This window comes from Rhinolophus sinicus, linkage group LG01 (genome assembly GCF_036562045.2).
Source record: "Rhinolophus sinicus isolate RSC01 linkage group LG01, ASM3656204v1, whole genome shotgun sequence".
Lineage (NCBI taxonomy): Eukaryota > Metazoa > Chordata > Mammalia > Chiroptera > Rhinolophidae > Rhinolophus > Rhinolophus sinicus.
Genome location: NC_133751.1, coordinates 120,710,234 through 120,726,387, shown reverse-complemented (window position 1 = coordinate 120,726,387; position 16,154 = coordinate 120,710,234). Strand labels below are relative to the sequence as shown.

At 45.2% G+C, this 16,154-nt stretch overlaps 1 protein-coding gene across 1 annotated transcript in view; it reads right to left on the bottom strand.

Annotated features, from left to right (window-relative positions):
• The window catches only part of CCDC93 (CCC complex scaffolding subunit CCDC93), an 82,577-nt gene that overhangs the window by 44,825 nt on the left and 21,598 nt on the right, over positions 1 to 16,154 (bottom strand). Inside the window, exons 7-11 of the mRNA XM_019748226.2 lie at positions 10,349 to 10,449; positions 6,341 to 6,377; positions 3,543 to 3,635; positions 2,747 to 2,797; positions 1,748 to 1,834 (exon numbers count right to left, since the gene is read on the bottom strand). Coding sequence (XP_019603785.2) covers positions 1,748 to 1,834; positions 2,747 to 2,797; positions 3,543 to 3,635; positions 6,341 to 6,377; positions 10,349 to 10,449 — 369 coding nt within the window. The remainder of the gene's footprint in view (positions 1 to 1,747; positions 1,835 to 2,746; positions 2,798 to 3,542; positions 3,636 to 6,340; positions 6,378 to 10,348; positions 10,450 to 16,154) is intronic.

Here is a 16,154-nt window from a genome sequence, read left to right as displayed (position 1 = left end):
AAATTCACCATCTGTAATGCTGTATGATCTACTTAATGCAAACAACACAGATAATCAAGCAATGAACTCCTGACTGCCACTTCTCCCCGGGAAGTTTAGTTATATGTATCTTGGGAAGGAGACCTGGTTCAAAACTACTTCTAATTTCACTCTTTTCTGGCCTTCTGAGCAACATAGTGAGTATGCTGGTTTCAAAAGTCTGGGGGTGGGGTTCTCTTGTTTCCTCTACCCCCCAAGTCATTGCTTCTTAACATGGGTTTTCTAATCTAACTGTCATAGACTCCAGAGTGTCTTCTACTGAAATTTACCACCTAGGAAAGGTGATAGTGGTTAAAGTGTCATCTGAGGATTGCCCAGAATTGGCCTTTAGGTTATCCTAAAAGTACATAACTACATCTTCCAGTGTTTTGAGTTTATTTGTCCCACTTGTTGGGACATGAGGACCTCCTGTTTCCTTTCCCAATTACATCATCTTGTTACTTTAGGCAGAAAGAACAAGGCAGAAGAGAATGGGGGAGGAAGGGAAGCAGGAAGTAAAGGAAACGAAGGAAAGAGGAGCTGAGATCATTCTTAAGAAAAGGTGCAGCTACAGCCAATTGTAATAGATTATAATACTATTAGCATTGTGGGCAGGGAAAAAATCTCCATACAGTGTCCCCATGATAGTTCAGACAGGGGCCAAGTGAGAACAAGGAATCCCACCTTCTGATGGGAAGGAGTGGTCAGTGGGGACAGCAAAGACCTGCCTGGGAATTAGCACCACCCCCAAAACTTGAATATTCATTTTGTGCCCCCTTTTGAATAAAATCCTAAACTTCTTTGTTCTTTGGTGCAGTTGCCCTCCTCCTGGCCTGTCCATTCTCAATATTTTGGGAATGTACTCTTTTCCTTTCCTTTAATAAATCCGCTGCCTGTTTGGCAGTTTGCGGGGCTTAATTCAGGGCGTCCTTAAATTCCTTCCTGTGACATTTACCAAGAACCCGTTCTCCGGTAACAATCTGTGCATTCACTTCAGAAGAATATTGGACAGGGGTCGGAGCAAAGCTAATTTGTTGTCAAGGCTTCTGCAGCAGGGAAAGCAAAGCTAGATGCTTCAACAGACGTGAACGTTTTAGGGGGGCAGACTGAGCATGGTGGGGAAGAAAGGATATGAAACAATGCCCTGTAAATCTGATTTTACTGATACAAAATCTCAGCCAGACCAGAATCAGTTATGTGCAGAATGATTAATCACTGTCTCCATGAAATATTCAAGGTCCTGCTGCCTATGCTTACAATGAAAAAAATCTAACACTGAAATATGACTTGCAGGATTTCGTTCATCCTGTACCCCTTTAATAAAGTAGAACAAAAAATTTTGCCTTGGGCTTGGCTGAGTTATGGGGTTTATCTCCTAAGTGGCAAAGCTTCCTTCTTCAGCCCAATCACCAAACTGAGCCTGTTATAAGAAGCCTGGTAGAGGAGGAAAAATGTCTGTGCTGTACCTCAGGCATCGATTTATCAGATGCGATAATTGCTCTGAGAGACAGGTTTTCTCTTTATATTTATAGAAAAATAGGCACTACAGAGGAAAATTAATTTAGCTATTGGGCAAATGCTGATGGCTTTGTGTGGTATATGTGTTTTTGACAAATGTGGCTGATGAATTGCACCCTGACTCCGTCACTTCTGGGGGAGGGTGTAGGGAAGGAGAGCAAATCCTTGGGGCATTCCCTGAGGCAAAGCCTCCACCTGCGCCCCCACGTACCTTCTCAGCGTACTCAGACACAATCTGCTTGATCTCGGCGGAGCAGAGTCCCACGATCTGGCCCACAGAGCTTGCGGTGAGCCGGCTCTGCAATCACAGGGAGGGCGTGTTCTCAAGGCCATGCCTTGTCTCTCACAGAACTGGAAAACCTGAATGCTCTGAGTATCATAGCAAACTAGGTAATACTATTCCCCTGGGAGGAAATTATGTATTCGTCAACAAGGACGGGAGAAAACAAGCCTTGGGGCAAATATGAAGCCACCTCTCTATCTCCTGAGTCACTTGGCTGATGCCAGATTCTCTTAAGGCCCTGGTACATCTGGAAAACCATTCTTCACCCTTTATACCCCATCCCGAGTGTCTCTTCCTGAGGGTCACTATAGGGGCCTGCAGGGAACTTGGCAAGCTTAGGACCTAGGGAAAGAAGTACAAATGGGAGAGAAAGGAATCTCAGAACTCCTAATATATCTCTTTACTTTTACTGCCACAGGCCTTTCCTGCCCTAAAAAGGCATGATCCTTTCAGAGCCCTTGGACAGGCCTTGAGCTCCGAGAATTCGGTATTCTAGTCTTTACCCAGATGGTGTAGGGAGGAAACAGAAGATATGGGCTACTTAGCACGGGGCGTAACTCATGGGGTGTAAGGGAGAGGCAGGGCTGAACCCATGTGGTGTTGTCCTAGCAGGATGTCCCTTCACAATGGTCCCTCAAGTCTTCCTGCTAGAGGCTCCCATGGATGGAAAGACTATTAAAAGCTTCCCAAAAGGAAGATCCCTACAAACCAGGAAGCACTGAGTGCTTAAAAGACAGGGCTCTGAAGAAGGTGGTCCCTCTGGGAAGAAGCCCCCACAGAGCAGAGCAGGGAGGTACCAAGTCCCCATCTCCTCCCCTCCCCCCACACCACCCCTCTCCCTTCCCCGTTCCCCCCACGACCTCCCCGCCATGACCCCTCCCCAAACCCCTCCCCCCCACCTCCCCGCCCATGACCCTTCCACCTCACCTCCTCATTTGCCATGGCAGTCATCTTGGTCATCAGTGACTGAATACGTTGCTAAAAAGGCAACAGAAGTAGCTGTGAGCGGCTCTGACTACAAGCCTTAGGCAGTATGTCTAACAGGTCTTTGGAGGGAACCTGTGTGGGGACAGAGTCCCAGAGAGCAGTTTCCAGGCTCTTGGCCTCATGTGAAAAGGTGCTGGCTCAGTTATTAGATGGCCATCAGCTGTAATCAGATGGCCGTCCGCTGTGCCTGGGTGGCCATCAGCTGTTGCCGGTTAGCCATTAGCCACTAATATAACTGCTGTGGCTATGCTAGGGGCTGGGTTGGTTGGCAGAGATGTGGATTGAGGTTAGCAAGTGGGGTCAGCAAGTGGATTACATTGCGGATCATGTTGATCCCACTTCCTGTGTCTTGCCCGGCCACCAGCGAGACTGGGGTGCAAGAAGGACACTCGTTGGGGTACAGGCGGATGTTTGCTTTTGTGTCTTGACCGGCCACCATCGAGAATGTAATGGTATGACTGCCCTACCTATGGCTCCATGGGTGTTCCTTTTGGGCCTCACCATGTCCTGCGTTCTTGTGTGGGGAGCGCGACCAGAGACCCTGCATTACACCAAGGGTCGTTTTGCCTGATCTCATTTTATGGTAAGCCTCATGAGAGGTGATAAAAGGAAACTGGAAAAGATATGAAAGGACAACTGACAGCAGTTGGCCATTGTGGAAAGCTGGGGATGGAAGTGAGATTTCTCCCCCAACAATTTAAAGAAAAACCTCCGGGGGCCTACACTGGCCACACACCTCTTCGACAGCTTGCAGCTCGTCCTCCTCATGGGCATCAGCTTTCTCTGTAGCCGAGAGCCCTGTGGGAAGTGCCATTTTCTTGTCCTCAGCCTGGAAGGGAAGATGGAAAACAGCTGAGCACCGGAGTTGTAGACTCAGTAGAGAGAGGACACCACTGCAAAGAGGCATGAGTCTGTGAAAGAAACAGATCTGGAGAGCTGACCCACTCCCGGAGAAAGTGGAAGCTCCAGAGACCCGAGCCTCCATTCCCACTGCAGAAGGAGCAGGCAGAGCGCCAGGCCCTGGCCAATGTCTGCTGATGACGTTCCTATCAGGTCACACATTTGCCAGACTTAGTCTTACATTCCAACTGGGCCTTCCCCCTACTTGAACGCCTTCAAAGGCAGACCACGACCTAAAGGAAGGTTCAAACTGCCAATTGAGACCATTAGTGGGACATGAAAGCAGTAATTTAGCAGATGTGACAAGCATCTGATTACCAGAGCAGAACATACCCGAGTGCTCTGCAGGTAGTCAGGGATCACGTACTGCTCTGGGAAACTTTTGGTTTTGATGTGCGTGTCTGTGCTGAGTCATGATGAAAACAGAACCTGTACTGCCAATGGAAGTCATCAAAGTTTGAGGACCGCTGGTCTGAAGGATAAAAATCCAAACTGTTTCACCTGGTGATCAAGACCCATGGAGTCTCAAGCTCTAAAGTACCACACGCAAGACTCCTAGGTTAACTGCTGCTCCTCAAGCAAGGCAAGGGCTAGAAGTCTAGAGTTCTCAGTTTTAATTCCATCTCTGCCACCACCAGCTAGCTGGCCTTCTCTGGATATTGGGGTCCTCTGGGGTTCAAAGAGAGGATTGGGCTCCAATCCCCTTCTCAGATCATCCCAGTCCTAGCATGCTTCTCTGTAACAAGTCTATGATAGACCTGGGAGAACCCCTGGAGCTTCTACCTGCGAGGTATATCTACAGGGGGCAGACTTCCAGTTCGTGTGCCATCTGACATAAGAATGACAAGACAAGCCCAATATGAATACTATTTGATGGCCATCTTATGATTTTTCCAGTCAGAATCAATTACCTTATTTTAGAATATAGTCATATGCATAGATATTCTTTTCAAATTTAAGTTACACATCACATTAAATGTACACATCAAATTCTTATATATCAGATGCTACACGACACACTCAAATCCAGAAAACACCTTGGTTCGGAGGAAATGACTGTTTAGTTGAGTGAAAACACAACAAATGTGGAAAAAATAAAGGCGAAAACCAAAACATATCATAATCAATGCATGACTGATTGTTAATAAACTAATAATAATAAATAATAATGATAGTTAAAACTTATTAGATGTTTACTACGTATTGGATCATTCTATGTCCTTTACATTTATTTTAATCTTTGCAACAATGCTATGCGGTAGTACAATTATTGCCCCCATTTCACAGATACTATGGACTAAGGCATAACAATTAAACCTACTGCCCAGTCACACAGCGAAGGGATGAAGCCAGGATTTGAAACCAGCCAGTGTGGCTTTAGAACATCTGCTCCTAGTCACTGCCATGGCCCTCTAAGGACAGAAACAACCATAACCACAGGCAGAAGGAGGCTGGGGGCAGGGAGGTTGCCTAGAAGAACTGAAGGATGGGGGATTGGGATAGACGGAGGGCTGGCAGAAGAGCAGCGGGAGAAGTGCTGTCCTACGGGAGAACTGCTGTCCTACGTAGTTAAGAAAATCTGGGGGCAGGTGAGGAATGAAAACAAAGGTTAATAGATCTCAGTAGGGTGGCCGGATGGCTCAGTTGGTCAGAGTGCCAGCTCTTAACAACAAGGTTGTTGGTTCAATTCCTGCATACAATGGTGGGCTGTGCCCCCTGTGACTAAGACTGAAAAAGGCGACTGGACTTGGAGCTGAACTGCGCCCTCTACAATTAGATTGAAGGACAACGACTTGGAGCTGATAGACTGTGAAAAAATACAGTTCCCCAATATTCCCCAATTTAAAAAAAATAATAGATCTCAAGCTGTAGGGCTCTACTTTTTAAGAGGTCCCTGAACACTTTAGTTAGCATTTTATTATTTAAAAGGCAGGGATTGAGAGCACAGCCTTTGATGTCACACAGACCTGCGTTCAGATTATTACAAATCACTGAGCCTCTCTGAGCCTCTGATTTCTGACCTGAAAAACAGGAATAAGTACCTTCCTCATCGAACTGTTGAGAGGAGTAAGTGAAAAAATACACGTGGAGCCCTGAATGAAGGGCCTGGAACACGGTAAGATTTACAGCACGCTCTGCTGCTGACATGTGGGTCGCTGGTAAATACGTAGATGAAGAACGTCTCTGAGGCTCCTCTGTGCACAGACCAGCCCAGGCTGGCTCACTGATTTCTCCACACGCGCTGTCCTCGTAAGGGGCAGGCCTGGCGCTTATGGCTGTGTGCTACCCACTGCCAGCATCCTGCTCACACCTGCCGAGGGCCTCTCTCACCACGAGGCGTGCTCAGGCCCGGAGTGGGCTCCACCGTCATACTTTCAGAGTTTGTAGAGCCCACAGATTGACTCTGGGGCCATGGCTTTCAATCACCACCCTTCATTTCCATTTCCAGCCCCCCCAGCCTGCAGAGGAGGCAGGCACATCCTGGCTGCCCTGGTGGCCCAAGGACGAGAGCCTGGGTGGCAGCAACCCTCCCTTCCCACCCCCTCAGGGTAGCCTGTCGGGTCAGACAGAGGCAACGAGGAGGGTCACTTCCCTCTCCCAGATATCCTCTCCCATTATCTGTGCTTTTCTTACCTTCTCTGTTTTGCTTGGGCGGCTAAATCCGTATCTCCTGCAGGCCATAAAAAAGGGGAGTTCAATTACTATTCAAAAACCACACAACCAGTCAAATGCACTTCGGTTGGATTTTTATATCAAAAGCACCAAAGAAAACTGAGGCTGTTTGTTGACTGGAGAAAATGTTTTAAGTGCATAATCCACAAACATAGTCCACTGGTTTTGAATAAAGGGCCCGCAACCCTATTTGCCATATAAACATTACAAATGGGAACTCTCAGGTTGTGCAGAGTGCAACACTCTTTAAATGCAGTCATTAAATACTCTTTCAATCAGGAACTGCATTTCAGATCCATAGTTTAGCTAAAAGCCTTCAAAATCTCTGTATAAACCAAGTGAATGTGTTTGCTCAAGCTAAACATGCTCTCTAATGTCGACTTACGCAATCTCCAGGCCAGCCCATTTCTTTATTCTCAAACATAGCCCAAGCCAATAACATTGTATTTTCACTTCACTCAACATTAAATGCAAAGAAACTCACAAATACACTCTAGTTTAGATTAGTTTATTTTCAGGCTTTAATATATATATATATATATATATATATATATATATATATATGCACATGTAAATGTATATATTTTTAAAGCAAGTATAACAATGTAAAAACCATTCAACCCAAAACAAAAAGCACAATGCAAAACACCCAAACTCACTTACCTTTAAATCGTTTATAAGGAAATAAAGTTACTGGCAACTATTTAAGAAAAACGAATCCAGGGCTCCTGCCCTGCCCTCACTCGCGCCTCACGTCCCTTGCTGGGTCAGTTGCGGCCTCTGCCTGCCTGCTCTTGGCCTCCAGCCGCACCCCACTCCCTCTCTTCCTCCCCAGTCCTTAAGGACCTTCCTCTTGGCCGGATGCACACTGATCAATGGCAGGTGTTCCGTCAGGACAAACTCTCACCAGGTTTCCCTCCTACAGCCCCACCCAACGCCCTCTCGCTCACCTCCTGCAGCTCCCGTACGTGCTCCGGTGCATCCACGGCCTGCACAGAGCTCTGCACACACCGCACTGGCCCTTCTCTCCTACTTCCCTGTTTACTCCTCACACCTCAGCTCTCCAGCCACCTCTTCTCCAAAGCACCCCACGGACACTGCCCTGTCTGCCCCGTCCGTGTGTCTGTACATGTTTGCCCCACTTCCCAGACGACAATCATGTCCAACTACATATTTGTCTGCATCCTTCCCCTGGAATGCACTGATGCTACGTTCACATTTTGCATTTCCAATGCGTGTTGAATCAATAAAATGAAACAAGTGAAACAAAACACAGAACTCAAAAAGCCCAAAGCATCACCCGTACATGCAACAGTGTGTCACATACTGGAGACACCACAGTCGCTGCCGGGCACGATGTGCCCATCTGTTAGACATCAATCCACTAGCCCGACATGCAGCAGACTGAGGTTAAACTCTGAGGATCCGCATACAAGCTGTGAAGGACCTTACAGCAAATCCTGTGAATTCGCTTAGTCAATACTCATTGCATCGTCCTATAGTGGAGAGGCTGATAAACATTTTGAATCTAACATAACCTTTTGAATCTAAAGCTTACATTTAAGGGGATCCGAGAACTGAAAACTGCTGCTGCTGATGAGGATGGGGATGATGATGGGAACCTAACAGTTGACATTCACAGTATTCTACACAGGACAAATTGTTCAAAGTTCTCCATATACTATCTGTACATATGGCTACGCAATCCTCACTGAATGGTAAGGATTCCATGCAGTGGAGAGTACTGAATAGAACCCTGAGCAAAGAGTCTAATAGCCAGAAAGGAGGGGAGGGGCCTTCCCCAGGAAGGGAAATAAAACACACACTTGTTGGGGCTTTAAATTTCATCCAGTTTGCTCTGTCAGTTTAATAACACTCTCTTCTTATTCAGTCTCAGACCAAACAACAAAGTGTGGGCCTGTCTTTCTAAGACCAAGAGCCAAACTTTCACTGGAGGCGCAAACAATATTTGTAGCTAATGATAAGACATACTTTTGGAGCCCTAAAAACTTGAGTTCAAGTTGCAGTTTGAGGTTCTTAATAATTCTTAATAGTTGACCTCGGGCAAATTATTTTTTAACCTTTCTGAATGCTGTCTTTATCATTCTCAAAAAGGAGAAAGAGCTTAAATAAACTATCGGAATGTCTTAAGTACCCACTTCCCCACCTCTCAAAAACTCACTACTCCTCACCAGCAAAGCTAAAATGAAAGCAAAATAATCTCTTCTAAAAACAAAACCAAAAAAATCTTTCATCAAACACTTAGAAATCAGCAGAAGTCAGCATGACCCCATCAACAGGAACGAAGATTGGTCTTGAGTTACTTTGCTTTTTCTTATACTCCAAATTTGTGAGGGTCACAAAACCTGTCGCTTGATCCTTCCCTAATGAAAGCCAGAGCAGACTCTGGCCTCAAACTGCCCCCACGCCCCTGAGGACGGGCAGGGGTGTCCTGCGTTTACCCAGCTATCACATGGTGATCACGGCTATGATCTATGACACATGCAAAAGATCCAATTTGAAACTGAGAATTTCAAAACAAAACATGAAATATTGTCCACATGGTTTCGGTGAGGTGGACAATTTACTGTATCTCTGACTCCTTTTCACCCCCAGAAACGTTTCAGTATCCATGATAGAGAAAAAAATGCGTGTATGAACAATATAAACTAAGAAAAGCCACAGCATTCCCCTAAGAACTTTATGGCTCTGGAACATGGGACACTCATAGAGGTGGTCTCCCCAGCTCTGGCTGGCCCAGAGCGGTGCAGCCTCACCTGCCCCCCTGCAGCTGGGGCCTGGCTGAAAAGACCCCATCACAGTGCCAGGCACGCAACCTGTCCAGCTGCAAAGAGCTCCATGCTCAGAAGTGCCCCACACAGGTTGCAAACTTAATTAACCATTATTAATAATTATTAACAAGGGGCCCTAGATTTGCATTTTACACTGGGCCTGTGAAAATTATGTAGCTGGTCTGGTGGTACCTGACTCAGAAGAGTTCACAGAAGTAACTGGTGAGCTGTGGGGCAGCCATCACACCTGGCTTAGGGTCAGAACTAGAACTTCCTTCGAATGAAACAGACTAGTTTTCATTCTGAGGAAGCAAGAACCTGACCCCACACAAACCTAACAAAAAAGTAGCAAAAGCAATTCCATTTGAAAGATGGAATACTTAAGCCAATTAAGCCTAATTTGCTTCTGGTTCTCTCCAGTAACCTAGAGGGGAAGCCATCAGATGCTCACTCAGGGAGATGCTAGCAGCAGGGCCATTAATTAGATCCAACAAGGGCTGGGTTATAAAACAGGGCAGCACACAGCAACCACTCTCAGCATAAAGGAAAGAAGCCCAAGGACACATACTCACATCAAAGAGTCAGTTACCCTAAGCAGAAAATGCAGGACATAAATGAAGGTTAATACCCAGGTTAAAAATCCAATGAGGAGAAGTACTCCTTTACATATGTGTGTTTTAACTAAAAACTGAGGATATAAAATAGGAATTGTTTTTGAAAAACTGGAGATGTTTTTAAGAAGTGGCAAAACTACTTCTAAATTCTTCGTTTTCCTAGTCAGACAATTCTTCACAGGAAACCAAAACTATTATTCTAACACTTAAAGGAAAACTGTTGAAAATTCTTTAGTTTACCTGAAGATTTTATCAAATGGCAGGGACATGAACGGCAGCCCTCCCCCAGCCTCCACAAATGCCCTAAACTCCCAACTCCCCAAGGTGGGGAGGGTTAGAGCACACACATTGGCAGAGAAGAATTTCAAAGACAAGACCCCTACCCCCAGAAATTTAGGTAATTCGATACCAGGGAGAAAAGTCCCGGATGCTAAAAATCTCTGGCAAAAACAGTAAACTTAATCAAGCAAAACCCAAGCACAATCCCAATGAAGGAATTCAAACTAGCTTTTTCCTTCAATGGTTTTATAAAGAGACACGTTAGACTGGGTCTCAGTCATTACCTGCCATATTCCAACAGTGTAGCATGGATTCGAGATTCTTCATCAAGCAGCTCCTCTGCTCCCTGCTGGCGTTTGTATTTCCGACGGGGCTTGTACACATCCTAAGAAGTGGATGAGACGGAGGAGTTATCGAGTGTGAGAAGGCTGTCCCCGAGCTGGCTGCTGAGCGCGTCCAGCCAGGCAGGGGAGCGAGGCTTCCCACCATGGCCAGTGTGCGTCTCCCACAGAACAGCAGGCCTCAGGGTGGCTGTGTTCACGGCGTCCGGCCTTTGACTTGCATAGAGGGAGCAAATATTTCCACCCAATCTACTGCTTGTCAACTTTGTTGTACCTTGGTGTCTTTTGTCCTATGACATTTTAATATTCTATGCAGTCAAACTTCGTGATCATCTTATATCTTATTTTCTACCCCAGGGATTGTGAAGAAAAAGTTTTTGTACGTTACTTTTATAGTTTATATATAGCCTTTTAATTTATTCAGATTTTTTTTTGTTTTTTGTATAGTCAAAGGTAGAGACCTAGCTATTTTGTTTCTGAATGGAAAATTAAAAATCCCAACATCTTCAGTTTAATTCCGTCCCGATCTGAAATGATATATGCATCTCCTAAACAAAGTACGTGGCATGCAGTCAGGTAGGTCTACACCCCCAGATGACCTGGTTTGTCATTCTACCCCATATGACTGCCCAGCTGGCACTCAAATACCTTAGTGATACTTGCTCAGGGGTCAGGGTGCAAGCAGGCAGTTGTTTATACAAGCAAGGCATTCTAGTTGTGTGTCCCTGCCTCTCTTCTTCACACCCAGAGCTCACCACATCTGCTCTCTACCTGGACATCTCCAGGACAAGCACTTCCCTCAGGCTTCTCCACACGGTGGCATTTTTACTCTAATTAGGATTGTTCCCCCTTGATAATTCTGGTTACACTGATTACTACTTTACTTTTTATTATGAATCATTTTAAATGTACAGCAAAAATTCTCTCTGTAACATATACTACATAATTTCCACAATTTTGTGGAAAAGGAATGGAACAGGGTCTGGGACGATGCAAGAGGGTTCTGATAGCGTGCCACCACAGACATTCCCTGGTTTGCTGCTGGTGTCTACATGTCTACAGGCATAGGGAGCTATAAATAACACATAAACAGCAGATTTATGGGTACATGAAAAAGATAATGAACCCGTAGGACGTCAGTTACTGCGTATGCTTTAATTTCCACTGGGCTCTACTATTATGGTTGTACTGCATAATGGAGCTTAACTGCTTGTTTCCTTAGTTACCAGATAGAGTCAATGACTCAAGACAGGAAATTGGATTCTTCTAAAAAAAGGACTGACTCCAAAACAATAGCATACTGAAACTAACGGCTGCAAGGACCTTTTATTCTGCCAAAAGTACCTCATAAACATTTCACATTTTGCAATTTATGACCACATGATCAGGTAGAGGCAAGGCAGACGCCATTACCTCCACCTTACTTCTGAAGAGAGAGAGATTAAATAATTTGTCCAGAATGGCCAGGATAACACCAGGCCTGGCCCAAGGTACCCTGACTGCCAGCCCCAAGATTTCCCCACTACACTGACTTGTCTCTGGTGGGCATCCTCGTTACCCACCAAGCATTTCAGCTGCGTCCTGTCACGAGACTCACCATATAATCTGAGGCTGCCCCAGGAATCATTCAAATGATTTGGATATAGTAAGGACCTAATAGTAATAGTAACAGTAAGAAGGATCTATAAGTCAGATGTTTCCAGACCAACCACAAAGAGCTATTGCTGAGTCACCCTTTAAAGCAACAGCAATCAGCAACACTGATGTCCAGTCACGTCTCTGCCACTAACTCGCTGTATGACCTGGGAAAGGCAGTTCCTTCAATGGGCCCATTTCCCTATCTGTACAATGAGGACTAGACTAATAGACCCAGTCTCTCTTTCTTTGTGTTTTTTAAATCTTGCAAAGATACTGACTTAGTAACATAATTCCATCAGTAATTTAAAATCTGAGATTAATTTAAAAAAAAAGACCCATGCTGTACAGATGACCGCACTCTCACAAAGGTACTCGTATGCAAGAGCCACTTACCCTTGGCCGTTGGAGTAGCAGCACTAGTACTGGCTATCAGTTACCGAACGCCAGGGACGTGCCAGGCATATGCTGCTTTGTACGTGCTGCCTGTTTGAGCCTCACACCTATGAAGGTCGTTATCCTTGTTTTCCATGTACAGATGATGAAACTGGCACAGCGTTAAATAAGCTGCCCACAGATACCAAGGGAGTAAATGAGAGACGGGATGACTCCAGAACTGAGACTCATAAGCTCTCTGCAAGATGTTTTATACCTCAGCTCTGATCACCCCTCACGGTGGGTTCTGGTCATTTGTCTCAGCAGAGGCTGAAGGACACGTGAGCAGGCTTAAAAAATTAAGGTGACCCTCTTGTAAAGCAGAGAACTCTTCCACTGTGAGCGGCACAGGTCTCTACCTCAGGGGTCTGGTGACAAGTCAGGTTCCCCAGTTGGAGCAATCCCTGTGAGTCACATCCAGAATGGCAGGGAAGGGAAGGGGAAAGGAACAGTACCTCGGCAGTGTACACAACAAAGCCCTGATCGCCAGCCCCCAGCCCCCCAACTCCTTCGTGAACTAATGGAGCGGGCAGCAAAACAGCGGCTACCAATTGGGCATTCTGCACTCAAAAGCTCCAGGGACCCAGACCACGGCCGACTCAGCAGGAAGCTATGTTCCCCAGATGCCTCCACTGGCCGTACCCGTTCATTCTAAGCCCAGACCCAACTCACACACACACCTCAGCCCATGGGGCGTGGGAACAAACTGCTTCCACCTACAGGGGCTCCACAGATGTTCCCACCAGCAGCAGCAATGTCCTGAGAGGTCCCATAAGCCAGTTACATAACTGGGACAAAGTTTTTTTGTTTTCCATTCTTACAATGATAAAACAGCAACAACAAACAAAACAAATCCTCTGAGTACTGAGTGAAGGAAATGACGAGAGACAGGTGGATGGTGATCATTTCTGCACTAAGGAACATGTGTATAGGTTTGAAAGCTGGGGAGGACGAGACACCCCCAAACCTTGTTCCTTTTCTACTCTCTTTTACACGAGCTCTGCTCTACAGAGGTGTCTTCTGCTCTTTGAGTTCCAGGACAAGAGCCACCTCAGGTCTCGAGTCGGCACCAAACAGTGGAACTTGGTGGGTGATAATACGGTCGCTGTGTCATAGAAATGAGCCAAAGATGGCTTCTGTATGCCAGCTCCTAGGCTGTCCTTCAAAGCGGTCTCACACCTATTGGCGCAAAAGCCTGTGAGTAGCAAACTCACGGGCTTCTCCACATCCAATTGTTTTAAACATGAGCCCCCCTCCCCAGGGCAGATTTTTAGTCATTTATAGCCGGTCTACATTGCATACTCTGCTAAACTGCTCCCAGCATTTGCTAATAACTAACCAGCCAGGACGAGGCTTGGGGCTATAAAGACTCAAGCTGCTGCAGCCCTTTAAGGTCTGGGTCCCAGAGCTTCCCTGGTGCGGCTGAGCAGCGTCCCCCAGGGGTTCCCTAGTTCTCCTGCCTTCTGGATGGTAGCCCCTGCACCTAAACCTCTGGATGGTTGCATGCTGTGAAGGACTCCCAACCCTGCACGCAAACCTGTCAAAGCATCGCCCAAATAAAGCCTGCGTGTGCTACTGCCATCTTGTGGTCATATCTTTTTCCTTGGTGAGCCCCTGACCCCTTGAATCTCTGACAGCTGGAATGTCACAGCTGCCACCTCAGCTCCCATAATGCAGTCCGGCACTCAGTGAGTGCTCAGTTAATATTACTGAATGAAGTCATGGAGTCACACAAACAGGGTTTTAGTCCTTACCCTGTAATTTACCACTTGTCTGATTTGGGACAAGTTAACTTTAACTTCTGTGGCTTTCCATCTGTAAAATAGCTACCAGTAGAGTTGTTGTGAGGATTAATTGTTTAACAGTATCTGACACACAGTAAGGGCTAAGATATATATTTTTTACATATAGATGTATATTTATTATTATTAACAACATTTACTAATATAACAAACCAGAATATATAGCATAATGCCTTTTTTGGGGGCAATTTCTAATTCTCTATATTGATACCCATAACTGTATTTCCTACTTGGTATATCAGTGATTATTCCTCGCTGGTGCTATCATGAGTGATTTAGTCTTTGTACTTTTTCTTCATTTCCTAGCATTTCATTATTATAACTTTATACTAACACTACTGTACTAGTATAAAAGAAAAATGAACTTTTTTAAAACAAAAAATCATGCACCAAAAAAAGATGGGCTATGTAACCAAAGACAAATGTGAAAGACTGGAACAGTCCTATAAGAAAGGCTACAGACAAGGATAAATCACATGGTTTGAAAAGTATTAAAATGTTTTTTATGTTTTAAAATGAGGTTATTTCTAAGCAAGAACAAGTAAGAACCTGCTGGGTGAAGCACAATGGTGTCATGTTAACTAACGAAGAAAGAATGGAGACAAGATGACAATCTCCTCTTGGCCAACATTCTCCCGATGGACAAAGGGTCTTCAAATGGGAAAAGTCACGGGAAATGTCCCCAGAAGTGACTGCAGAGGTGGCAGGGGACACATCTGGGTCTCTGTGACTCAGATGAATAATAGTCCAGAATCCTGAAATAAGTCAGAAACAGTACTGCAAGATTGGTGCCAGGATATAAGGGAAATCAGAGAGCAGGTGAAGAGGGAGAAAATGGGAGAAGCACCAACACCTGTTGTGTTTGAAGAATGAGATGTAATATAGCTGCCTCTTCCTAGCTTTGCAACTCCCTATGTAGGTAATTTATTAGCCTTTCTGATCTTCAACTTCTTAACTTATGAAATGGAAATATTATATAACTCCCTGAGTGTTGGTAAGGAGTTAATGAGGTAATGTTTGTAAAATACCTAATTAGATGCTGAGCACATACAAAGTATGATTAAAAAATACAATGAATATTTAAATTAAAAAAAATTATTACAGTAAAAGACCCACTAACATTAATCCCCCTCAAAATACTCCCCCTCGCTGCGAACAGACTTATCCCATTGTTCTTGCCAGTTTCTGAAACAGTTCTGGAAGTCCTCTTTTGTGAGTGTCTTTAGTTGCACTGTCGTGGCTGCCTCGATGTCCTGAATGGATTCAAAATGTTTACCTTACATGGTCATTTTCACTTTGGGGAAGTGCCGGAAGTCGCACGGTGCCAGAACCAGTGAATAAAATGGATGAGGACACACCGTAATGTTTTTATTTGACAGAAACTGCCATACCAGAAGCGATGTGTGACATGGAGCCTTTCCATTGTGATCACAAAATACATGAATTCTGCTTCTGAGTGCCATCCAACAGAAATGCAGGATCTTCAATATGGGAAGTGGCGTGTCGAACCTTAGTGACAGTGTGTGACAAGTTTCAACTTGTTCAGTGCAGTCTGCTGGGTGTGAGCTACGGTTCAGAGTAGCTGTGTTTTAAAGTGTGCCATAAATCACCCTCCATCATGACAACGCTCCCTGTCACACATTACTTCTGGTATATGACAATTTCTGTCACATAAAAACATTATGGTGTGTCCTCATCCACCTTATTCACTGTGTGTCATCTGGCTCTTCCCCAAAATCAAAATGATTCAGGACATCGAGGCAGCCATGACAGCTCAACTAAAGACACTCACAAAAGAGGACTTCCAGACCTGCTTCAGAAAGTGGCAAGAACAATGGGATAAGTGGGTTCAAAGGGAGAGGGAGTATTCTGAGGAG